General features: G+C 37.0%; 1 protein-coding gene across 1 annotated transcript in view; it reads right to left on the bottom strand.

Moving 5' to 3' along the window:
• Nucleotides 1-12,971, bottom strand: part of LOC123549116 (kinesin-like protein KIF28) — a 463,589-nt gene that overhangs the window by 131,847 nt on the left and 318,771 nt on the right. The window contains 3 exon segments of the mRNA XM_053545663.1: nt 4,181-4,216; nt 11,294-11,398; nt 12,000-12,128. Coding sequence (XP_053401638.1) covers nt 4,181-4,216; nt 11,294-11,398; nt 12,000-12,128 — 270 coding nt within the window.

Below are 12,971 nucleotides of genomic sequence, written 5' to 3' on the forward strand. Positions count from 1 at the left end.
GGTGAACAAGTGTTGCATGTTTTAAAGCAATAGCTTTGATAGTTTAGGAGAAAAGCTGACCTAAACATAAAACTTAACCAAGAAATCTGACATTTTCTAAGTCCAAAAGGGGCCATAATTCTTGCAAAAAGCAGGATGGAGTTATGTTTCTTGCTGTACAGAGTCAGCTATTGATGGTAAACAAGCTGATAGTTTAGGAGAAAAGCTGACCTAAACATAAGACTTAACCAGGAAACGCCGATGCTGACACAGACACAGACGCCAATCAAGTGAGGACAATAACTCATCATATTTTTTCAAAAAATCTGATGAGCTAAAAATGCCATAATACTGTGCGGTACTTATATTTGGTTAAAACTGTGACCTGTGGAAAGTAAACAGTAAATCTGTTAGTAAGGAACATTATATGCAACAGACAATGATAGACATAGCGTAATCACAGAACTTCACACCGAGCACAGAGCTTGTTATATTATACAATAAAGATCACAATACTTTCTTAGTATTAAACTGGCAGTAGAAATATATTAGTAAATAAGAGCTGGTGATAAAACACATATGTTCCAGAGCTCCAGATAAGCTGCGTATTTGCGTATTTACGCAATTAAAATTGCAGAAAACCCAACTGAATTCATACAGTGTGCGTATTGAAACGCAAGTAAAATTCCTAATACCCAATTCGTAAAAAATAGCTTGCGTATCGCATTTTCCTTATAACTAGAATGGGTACGAGACTTTAATGCTAGATTTGACTGACTGGTTATACGTTACCGCAGAACAGGTTGCAATTTATCGGAAAAATCACAGGACCATTCAGTCGGCTGATCGGTGTTATTTGGACGCTTTGTAAACAATTTTACGCCGATAAAATGTAAAGAGGTTGCAAGAAACAAGAGGGCCAAGATGGCCCTAGGTCGCTCACCTAAGAAACACTCCATAACAGTGTAAAACATGTTTGACCTAGTGATTTCATGGAAACAAATATTCTGACCAATTTTCATTAAGATTGGACCAAAAAATTGGTCTCTTGCGATAAAACAAGCATTTTCTTAGATATGACCTAGTTTTTGACCCTAGATGACCCATGTTCAAACTCGACCTAGATTTTATCAAGGCAATCATTCTGACCAAAATTCATGAAGATCAACTGAAAAATACAGCCTCTATCACATACAGAAGTTTTTTCTTTGATTTGACCAAGTGACCTAGTTTTTGACCTCAGATGACCCATATTCAATTTTGACCTAGATTTCATTAAGGCAATCAACCTGACCAAATTTCATAAATATCAACTGAAAAAAACAGTCTCTATCGCATACACAAGATTTTCTTTAATTTGACCTAGTGACCTAGTTTTTGACCTCAGATAACCCATATTCAAAACCGACCTAGTTTTCATCAAGGCAATCACTCTGACCAAATTTCATGAAGATCAATTGAAAAATACATCCTCTATTGCATACACAATGTTTTTCTTCGATTTGACCTAGTGACCTAGTTTTTGACCCCAGATGACCCATTTTCGAAATCAGCCTAGATTTTATCAAGGTAATCATTCTGGCTAAATTTCATGAAGATCAGTTGAAAAATACAGCCTCTATTGCATACACAAGGTTTTTCTTTGATTTGACCTAGTGACCTAGTTTTTGACCCCAGATGACCCATTTTCGAACTTGGTCTAAATTTCATCAAGGCAATCATTCTGACCAAAATTCATGAAGATCAATTGAAAAATACAGCCTCTATCGCATACACAAGGTTTTTACGTGATATGACCTAGTGACCTAGTTTTTGACCCAAGATGACCCATTTTCGAACTCGGCCTAGATTTCTTCAAGGTCATCATTCTGACTAAAATTCATGAAGATCAATTGAAAAATACCGCCTCTATCGCATACACAAGGTTTTTCTTTGATTTGACCTAGTGACCTAGTTTTTGACCCGAGATGACCCATTTTCGAACTTGGCCTAGATTTCATCAAGGCAATCATTCTGACCAAAATTCATGAAGATCAATTGAAAAATACAGCCTCTATCGCATACACAAGGTTTTTCTTTGATTTGACCTAGTGACCTAGTTTTTGACCCGAGATGACCCATTTTCAAACTCGGCCTAGATTTCATCAAGGTTATCATTCATGAAGAAGAATTGAAAAATACAGCCTCTATCGCATACACAAGGTTTTTCTTTGATTTGACCTAGTTACCTAGTTTTTGACCCGAGATGACCCATTTTCGAACTCGGCTTAGATTTCATCAAGGTTATCATTCTGACCAATATTCATGAAGATTAATTGAAAAATACTACCTCTATCGCATACACAAGGTTTTTCTTTGATTTGACCTAGTGACCTAGTTTTTGACCCGAGATGACCCATTTTCGAACTCGGCCTAGATTTCATCAAAATTATCATTCTGACCAATATTCATGAAGATTAAATGAAAAATACAGTCTCTATCGAATACACAAGGTTTTTCTTTGATTTGACCTAGTGACCTAGTTTTTGACCCGAGATGACCCATTTTCAAACTCGGCCTAGATTTCATCAAGGTTATCATTCTGACCAATATTCATGAAGATTAATTGAAAAATACAGCCTCTATCGCATACACAAGCTAAATGTTGACAGACGACGGACGACAGACGACGGACGACGGACGCCGGACGCCGGACATCGAGCGATCAGAAAAACTCACCTGAGCATTGCTCAGGTGAGCTAAAAACATTGTTGCAGCACAAACAAACAAATTAGTGGAATATTTTGCTGTTCAACAATGACAGTTATCTGTTTGTGACGATGTAGTGTCACCAATACTGGATGACATCTTTTGGGAGAATGCATATTGCGGTGACCACATCGTTCGGGATATTGTGGATGAACTGATCTCAGACTGCATTAAAATTGAAAAAGAAAACAACAGTATAAAACATTCATTACAATTTTAAATACATTTTTGTATTAAACATTGAAGGGCGCCATTAAAATACTTAGTCAGTCCTGTTTAATGATATACACCATGTATATTGTAAGCAAAAAAATACTCAATCGTTAGTGCGAGACTGGTAAAATACCCAACTGGTTTTAGGAAATACCCAATTACTTCTGAAAAGGCTGGGTAATGATATTATTTTTACCCAATTCAAATTTCCAATACCCAATTCAGACAATAAGTGATGGGTAAATACCCAATTGCACCAAAAGCTTATCTGGAGCTCTGTATGCTCCCATGCTGGCCTGTATGAGGCAATTGAGTAACTAATTTTGTATTCAGTCACCTTGATTACCGACCTACTGACCCCTTAAACAATACAGGCCATCTACTGACCACAGACAATAACCCTATGACAGCTGCTGTATATACCAAGTATCAAGACAACTACAGTCAAACTTTATTTACTTGAACTCGTCCGATCTGACAGAATTTGAGTTATCGGTAATTCGAGCCGCCGAAAAATGTACATTACACATGGATTTTGCCGTGACCTGACCATGAGTTCGAGTTAAGTGTGGTGTTTGAATTATCTGAGTATGAGCCAACGAAGTTTGACTGTATATATCAAAGCTTTTTAAAGTTATTGATCAGAAACTGTTTTAGGTCTAAAGGGCATGACCTATGTCTTGTCATGCCCTATATCTTCTGGCCCTAACTACATTAGGAATCATCTGAAGTTTGACAATTGAATATCAAAGCTATTTAAAGTTCTTGATCCTTATAACCATTTTGGTCTCAAAAGTTGTGACCATGGCCTTTGGCCTTCCAAACAGTAGAGGTCATCTACTGACCAATAGCAATCATCCTATGAAGTTTCAAAGCCCTAGACCAAAGCATTCTGCAGTTATTGATTAGGACTAAAGGTCACTGTGACCTTTGACTTTCTAACCCCCAAAGCAATGTGGTCATCTACATACAACAGACAATCATCCTATTGTTTGGCCCAAGCACTCTCTACCAACCAACAATGAGCAATAAAATTTACCCTTTTCAAAGCGGGGGTCATAATAAAGATCCTCATGTATATACCCAAAGATTTAAGTATCTCTTGCAATAGACTATTACCTTCACCTTTCAAAACTTTGAAAAAATGGTACCACTATTAAAATAAAATTACAGTTCCTAACAATGGATTAGATATTTTGTGAGAGAGTAATCCTATAGACGGTTCCTAACACAACCTTACATTTTTGTCCTGAATTTGCTTCTGTGTTTGTAGAACCTGAAACCAGTTGATAATCAGTTATATATCTAGGTTAAACAATGTAAGGCAAGTAGAGATGAGAAAATTTAGCAATTTATTTTCTGCCATTGGTAAAACTTGTCACTGATGCCCCCACTTCTTGTCACTGCAGGGTCATTATGTCTTATTGACAATGCAAGACTAAGTAATTGTTCATATTACCTTGAGTTGGGTGTGAGTCATTAGCTTGGGGGTATGGATACTACAAAGCAACAACAAGAAAAACAAGAGACACATGATGGCCCTAGATTGCTCACCAATTTTGGTAGATGGTTATGCAAAAAGAAAATGTCTGTGAAATTATACTGAATAGTGTCTTCTGTGTCTTCTGAAATGAATATTTTAAAAGTTTCTACTAAATAAATATGGGCAAGTTATTTGTGTATGTTGAGGTAGTGAGGGGGAGGTGGGGTAAGAAGCTGGGGGAATGATGTGATATGACAATAGCAAAAAAGATTTTCTACTACATAATTATCAAACAAATCCCATTTTTGAATAAACAAAATCTTCGTAAAAGGTCACACAAGGACCCTTAAAATCAGACAAGTAGTTTCACACAAGAAAAATAAGAGCAGATGAAAGTGTTTCTAGAAGTGTTAAAGATATAGATAGAGGCATGTTAGAAAAACAGAACAGTCGGACAAGACAAAATGTTAAAGTAACAAGAGCTTTCACTAATGGTGACAAATGCCCCCGCAGCACCTTGACCTTTGACCTGGTGACCCCAAAGTCAATAGGGATCATGTACTCAATTAGTACTATCAGCACGTGAAGTTTGAAGGTCCTGGGTGCAGTGGTTTGCAAGTAAAGTGCCTTCATGCAAAAAGTTAACGTCAAACAAACTAACTAACAAACGGATGGACAGTTGAAAACTAATATGCCTCCCTTTGGGGGCACAAAAACAGAACCTGATAGATTAGAGGAGTTACAGAGACAAAAAGACGAAATAGATAGACAGTTAAGGGAAGAAACATTAGAAAGAGAGAGAAAGTTATTGAAGGAAAAGACGGAAAGGGAAGAGAAAATACGACAAGTATTAAAGAACTATAAAGAAAAGACAGAACAGGAGAAGAAGAGAGAGAGACAGAGACAAGAAGAAAGAGAAATTATGGCTCCTATTGAAAGACTCAAAATAAGAGAGAAAGATATAGATAGAAAGAAAAAGGAAAGAGAAGAATTACAGAACAAGAGAGTCATGATGACCCTGGATCGCTCACCAGAGTTATATGAGCTACATGTTTCAAATGTCAAACTGATGATTTTTAGAGATTTTTTGGAAGATTTTCTGATGTACAATCAAGTAACCCCTGGGGCGGGGCCAATTTTACCCCGGGGGTCATGATTTGAACAAATCTCTAGAAGTCTACTAGGCAATGTAACATATCAAATATCTAAGATCAAGGCCTTCTGGTTTATTTTAAGCAAATTTATGAAGATTTCCCTATGTACAAACAAGTAACCCCTGGGGCTGGGTCAATTTGACCCTGGTGGGGGGGGGGGGGGGTCAAGATTTGAACAACTTTTGTAGAGGTCCACTAGACAATGCTACATGTCAAATATCTAAGCTCTAGGCCTTCTGGTTTACTTTTAGAAAAATTTGAAGATTTTTCTATGTAAAATCAAGTAACCCAATGGGGAGGGGCCAATTTTAACCCGGGGGTCATGATTTGAACAAATTTTGTAGAAGTCCACTAGGCAATGCTACACGTCAAATATCTAAGATCTAGGCCTTCTGGTTTATTTTTAGAAATTTTTTGAAGATTTTCCTATGTAAAATCAAGTAACCCCTGGGGTGGGGTCAATTTTGACCCCGGGGGTCATGATTTGAATAAATTTTGTCGAGGTCCACTAGGCAATGCTACATGTGAAATATCTAAGCTGTAGGCCTTCTGGTTTATTTTTAGAAAAATTTTGAAGATTTTTCTATGTACAATCAAGTAACCCCATGGGGCGGGGTCAATTTGACCCCTGGGGTCATGATTTGAATAACTTTTGTAGAAGTCTACTAGGTAATGCTACAGTCAAATATCTAAGCTCTAGGCCTTCTGGTTTATTTTTAGAAATTTTTTGAAGATTTTTCTATGTACAATCAAGTAACCCAATGGGGCAGGCCAATTTTAACCAGGGGGTCATGATTTGAACAAATTTTGTAGAGGTCCACTAGGCAATGCTACATGTCAAATATCTAAGATCTAGGCCTTCTGGTTTATTTTTAGAAATTTTTTGAAGATTTTCCTATGTAAAATCAAGTAACCCCTGAGGTGGGGTAAGTTTTGACCCCGGGGGTCATGATTTGAATAAATTTGGTAGAGGTCCACTAGGCAATGCTACATGTGAAATATCTAAGCTGTAGGCCTTCTGGTTTATTTTTAGAAAATTTTTGAAGATTTTTCTATGTACAATCAAGTAACCCCATGGGGCGGGGTCAGTTTGATCCCGGGGGTCATGATTTGAACAATTTTTGTAGAAGTCTACTAGGCAATGCTTCATGTCAAATATCTAAAATCTAGGCCTTCTGGTTTATTTTTAGAAAATTTTTGAAGATTTTCCTATATAAAATCAAGTGACCCCTGGGGCGGGGTCATGATTTGAACAAATTTTGTAGAGGTCCACTAGGCAATGCTACATGTTAAATATCTAAGCTCTAGGCCTTCTGGTTTATTTTTAGAAAATTTTGAAGATTTTTCTATGTACAATCAAGTAACCCAATGGGGCGAGGTCAATTTGACCCCGGGGGATCATGATTTGAACAAATTTTGTAGAGGTCCACTAGGCAATGCAACACTTGAAATGTCTAAGCTCATAGGCCTTCTGGTTTATTTTTAGAAATTTTTTGAAGATTTTCCTATGTACAATCAAGTAACCCAATGGGGCGGGGTCAAATTGACCCCGGGGGGTCTTGATCTGAACAAATTTTGTAGAGGTCCATTAGGCAATGCAACACTTGAAATATCTAAGCTCTAGGCCTTCTGGTTTATTTTTTAGAAATTTTTTGAAGATTTTCCTATGTACAATCAAGTAACCCAATGGGGCGGGGTCAAATTGACCCCGGGGGGTTTTGTTTGAACAAATTTTGTAGAGGTCCATTAGGAAATGCAACACTTGAAATATCTAAGCTCTAGGCCTATTTGTTTATTTTAAGAAAATTTTTGAAGATTTTCCTATGTAAAATCAAGTGACCCCTGGGGCTGGGTCAATTTTGACCCCTGGGGTAATGATTTGAACAAATTTTGTAGAGGTCCACTAGGCAATGCTACATGTGAAATATCTAAGCTCCAGGCCTTCTGGTTTATTTTTAGAAAAATTTTGAAGATTTTCCTATGTAAAATCAAGTGGCCCCTGGGGCGGGGTCAGCTTTGACCCCGGGTCATGATTTGAACAACTTCAGTAGAGGTCCACTAGGCAATGCTACATGTCAAATATCTAAGCTCTACGGCTTCTGGTTTTTGAGAAGAAGATTTTTTTAAGATTTTCCTATGTAAAATCAAGTGACCCCTGGGGCAGGGTCAATTTTGAACCCGGGGTCATGATTTGAATAAATTTGGTAGAGGTCCACTAGGCAATGCTTCACACCAAATATCTAAGCTCTAGGGCTTCTGCTTTTTGAGAAGAAGATTTTTAAAGTTTCTCCTTTCTGTTGCCATGGCAACCAGAGTTCTGCATGAAATTCAATTTTTTTAATAATTTTTGTAGAGCTTCACCCAAGGAATATTCCTGTGAAGTTTGGATGAAATTGGCCTAGCGGTTTATGAGGAGATGTCGTTTAAAGTAAAAGTTTACGGACGCTGGACGGTGACTGATCCTAATAGCTCACCCCGAGCCTTTGGCTCTGGTGAGCTAAAGAGTTGTGAAGAATTAGAAGATCAGTGGATGAAAGAAAGATTGAGAGCACTGAATAAAGAAGAAGAGGAGATACAAAAGAGAATAAATGAAAAAGAAGAGAATGAGAAAACCTCCAGTGTTGAGAAAGAAAACAAGATTCCAACACAAAAGCTTAACTTGAGCCCTTTTTTTGCATATTTTTTAATAAAGGGCCATAACGCTGGTCTGGCTGCTTGAGATCTAAATCAATATTCCTGGAGAACAACTTCCCATGCTGAATACCAATCCTGTGAGGTTTGATGACTCTGGGTTTAATGCTTTTTGAGATATGAATGACACAAATTCGGACAGATGGATGGATGGACGAACATTTTAGGTTTATGGGATTTCTTTTGTTATTTTCTTTTGTTAACTTATGGGCTACTAGCCCCTAAACCTTTTGTTCACGGAATGAACCTATTGTTTTCTTTTGTTCTCTGTAGATAGCTCCTAATACCCAAATGTTGGCTCGGATGGACGGATGGATGGATGGATGGACGGATGTACAGACAGACAGACAAGAGCAACTCTTAAGTGCTCCCTCAAACATTTTGGGGATCATTATAGGTGAAAAAAAAAAAGATTAAAATATGCAAAATCAGAATCTGCTGTGAAAGGAAGTAAATTCTGCTTGTTAGTTAGTTTGTTTAACATCCATCGCACATTTCGAGAAAAGCTCTAGTTCTAGGGTCATTTAAACCTGTTTAAATAAATTTAAGAAAGGTCCATCCAATTATGCTACAGACCAAGTTTGGTGAACATCCATCAAACAGTTCATGATAAGAAGTCTTTTCAAGTTTTTTTCCCTATTCTCGAAGCTCTGGCAGCAAGCAAAACCATCTGAACAAACCTGAGAGACGTACATGCCAGGTGGGTTCAGTGAAATTCCGACCAGTAGTTTCAGGAGCAGGAGAAAGGACCATCCACCAATACAGGCTCAGGTGAGCTAAAAACACATTTGTAAGCACCTGAGCAAAGAGACCGACATATATATATATATTTCTGTGTGTGTACATGAGTGCATTTTCAGTATACTTTACACTGCAACCATATTGGTGGTCAGACAACAACAGCAGAGCTAGGTCAGTTTGAAAATACAAATATAGACAAAGAAAGTATGAATACAGACACACATTATATATAGAGTCAGTTTATGTGATGGAAGTGCAAAAAGTATCAATTGTAAATTACTTCAAAACATTAATTATAATTATGTAAAACCGACTGGCTCTAGACCAGAAAGAAAATGCCACCAGTGCCCCTAGGTATACAATAAGAACCATGGTCATGAACAGGAAAATGCACTAACCCATTTCAATTGTAAATTGCTCATCTAAAACGCACAGCTGGATGAAAGGGTACCAAGCATATTGAACAAGCCGTAGTTTTTCTTCCATTGTGCTCCAGTCTCAATATTTCATATTGAAGAGTTCCTCAACTTTACAGAAAATAACTTGGATGAACTTCTCTAATAAACATCCTGTCTAGATGTCAAAGCAGTGTGCACATGTTAGGTGAAATGTAAACAAACAAAAACAGAATGTAAAATATTCCCAATTATACAATAAAACTTGAAATAATGACTGAAATTCATCTTAGAAATGATGCTGAATTGAAGTCATACATTGTTACACATTTGTATTGTTTATTTAATTCATATTGCATGTTTACCGTATTTTGGTGTGTATAGGTCGCGGTAATGTATAGTCCGCATCTAATTTTTGCTCTGGAAATGGTCGGAAAATTTAACTTCTAGCGTATTAGTCGCAGTTAAATTTCGGATTTTTTCCCCAGCAATATTTAATATTTACCGGCAAAAAAGTTATGGCGGCGGCCATATTGATGCCGCGGACTGAATTATTATCAGAACCTGATTGGTGGAAATCGGACAGTGTTATTTTCGTTCCCAACCGTTTCGTACCAACAGTAGTATCGGTAACAGACTACATCAAAGAAAAGCGGCTTTTTGACACTAATTGGCAGCAGACGGTTTGCGTTTACATTCTGTTATCATGCAAGTTTAAGTGTGAATTGTTTGCACAGCAATTATAACACCTTTCCGTGTCATGTAATTAACCGCGTTCTTTTGATTCTGAGTAAAAAAGATTAACAAAATATCTCTGTTTGGATTTATTTCTTTTATTTAAAAATCAAAAGTAAAAAATTATCTTTCAAGTTTTTTAATACGCTAAGAATTAGTATAAACAATGTTTGGAATGGAGGACGGATCTGTCCGGATTTTATCCAACCCGGAGTACATGTCAATGGCGTCCAGTAAAACGAAAGTAGAAACAAACGTAATTCAGACTGCAAAAACATCTTTGAATTAAAGTCATTTGTAATTTTAATAGTCTGTATGGGTTATTTACGATATATTTTATTGAAAGTAACCGCTATTGGTTGAAAAGCCGCCGATATTGGTATTTTTTATCCATTTTGTTCGTTCGTAACAGATGCACGTAATTTTGCGAGAGCTACGGTCAGAAAATTGGCCCGAAAAAAAAACTGCTGGCAATGTTCTGTCGTATAGGTCGCAGGAACTTTTTCAGGCAGCAGAATGGGTAGAAAAAGTGCAACCTATACACACCAAAATACGGTATGCTGCATATACACATTTTAGCGTACACGTGTAGTTAAACGATGACTGACATATATTTTCACATCCACCAATCAGAATAATTTTGTAATCTAGACAGGAACTTCATCCAAGTATTTTTCTGTAACACTGATGAAACTATAAACTATGCATTGTTTCTCCGATATAAGAAACATTAAAGGAATGTGACCAGTACACAATGGAAGATAAATTACCATTTGTTCAATATCCATAGTACACATAGTACTGAAATGTGCGTTTTAGGGTAAGAAATGTGAGATTGAAATGGGTTAGTATATTTTCCCTTTCATGACCATGATTCTTATAGTTGGCCTATACCTAGGGGTACATGTACAGTGGTATTTTCTTTCTGGTCTGGTGCCAGTGGTAAAACCTTTCACCAACATAAACATTTAAATTTCTCTAGTGAGCTCTACAAGGGCATTTCTTGTAACTAAACCTATGCATATTACATACAACACCAATTCATATCACACATGTTATATCAAAGTACGCCATTCCCTGTTGTTAAAAGTGATTTTGTTAAACATCAAGCACAGCTGTTTGCAGACAACAATCTCTGCACTATATTTGCTTACAGTGTTTTGTTGTGTTTTGGAATGAGCACTATCAATGGGTGGTATTTTAGGCTTAGCTAATGATGGCAACGACTGCTCTGATGCCCTACGCTGCACCTTCAATATCTAAAATACATAATACATGTGAATCTCAATTGTAAAAATACATATACAAAACTAGTAACACTTCAGATTATCTCTCCATCACTTACTGCAACTCAACTTGTTAAATATCAACAGAAAAGGGAAACTGCAAGAGACTATAAGAATTATTCTTAATATTATATGCAACATATTTATAAAATACATGGTGGCCCCTCATTCCCTCATCTGCATTATACAGATGCAAACTATTTCCCAAGTCACAGCATAATTCTACCAGCATGCATTATTCACAAACAAGATTATCATGATGGCCCTAGATCACTCACCTGAGTGGACAATTTTGGCAGAGGGTCACTCATGGAAAATATATGTGAAATTATTTTGAAATGCTAACCAAGTTATTTTCAAGACTACACACATACTTTGAAAATCAGTATTTCTAAAGCAACAAGTTCTATATTGTGACTTTTTTTTCATTTTAATCCAGCAGGTTCAAACGGTGAAAAAATGCCAAATCCTAGTTTTGACCTATGTAAATAAACATTTAAACAACTTGACAAGGCTAATGACAATGCCTTGGACTAAAACCATGAGAAGCTGCAGAAAACTGAAAGATGTATACCTGGTTTAGGAGATGTACACGTGTCTTTAAGCGTGTTCCAGTACTATGTGCCACAGCTGATACAGCTCGATAAAATGGTTCAAACTGTTTCTCTGACTCTGGTTTCTTGTCCCATTCTTTACAGATGTCCTAAAATCATGTACAAAGCAAACCGTAGAAGTGGATTTAAGTCAAAGCTATATCCAGGTAATTTAATCTGTGAATCATGATAATGAAATCTAGGCAATTTGTGAAATTCCAGGTCCATTATTCTAACAATTCACTGTACTGCCTCTATCAAGTATAATCTTCACAGACAGTTTGAAATCAACCTATGAGTCTGATTTACAAAATTTCATAGTTGATAAACTTGTTATGCTAAGCTAAGCATTCAATGTTGTGAAAAACACTGTGGTATACTTAGCTATGCATTCAATGCTTTGTCAGACACTGCAGTATACTTAGCTATGCATTCAATTTTTTGTCAGACGCTGCAGTATACTTAGCTATGCATCCCATGCTGTGTCAGAAACTGCAGTATAATTAGCTATGCATCCCATGCTGTGTCAGACACTGCAGTATACTTAGCTATGCATTCCATGCTGTGTCAGACACTGCAGTATACTTAGCTATACATACCATGCTGTGTCAGACACTGCAGTATAGTTAGCTATGCATTCCATGCTGTGTCAGACACTGCAGTATACTTAGCTATGCATTCAATGCTGTGTCAGATGCTGCAGTATAGTTAGCTATGCATTCCATGCTGTGTCAGACACTGCAGTATACTTAGCTATGCATTCAATGCTGTGTCAGATGCTGCAGTATAGTTAGCTATGCATTCCATGCTGTGTCAGACACTGCAGTATACTTAGCTATGCATTCAATGCTGTGTCAGACACTGCAGTATACTTAGCTATGCATTCAATGCTGTGTCAGATGCTGCAGTATACTTAGATATGCAATCAATGCTGTTTCAGACAATGTAGTATA

The sequence above is a fragment of the Mercenaria mercenaria genome, chromosome 6 (assembly GCF_021730395.1).
Source record: "Mercenaria mercenaria strain notata chromosome 6, MADL_Memer_1, whole genome shotgun sequence".
NCBI classification, from domain to species: domain Eukaryota; kingdom Metazoa; phylum Mollusca; class Bivalvia; order Venerida; family Veneridae; genus Mercenaria; species Mercenaria mercenaria.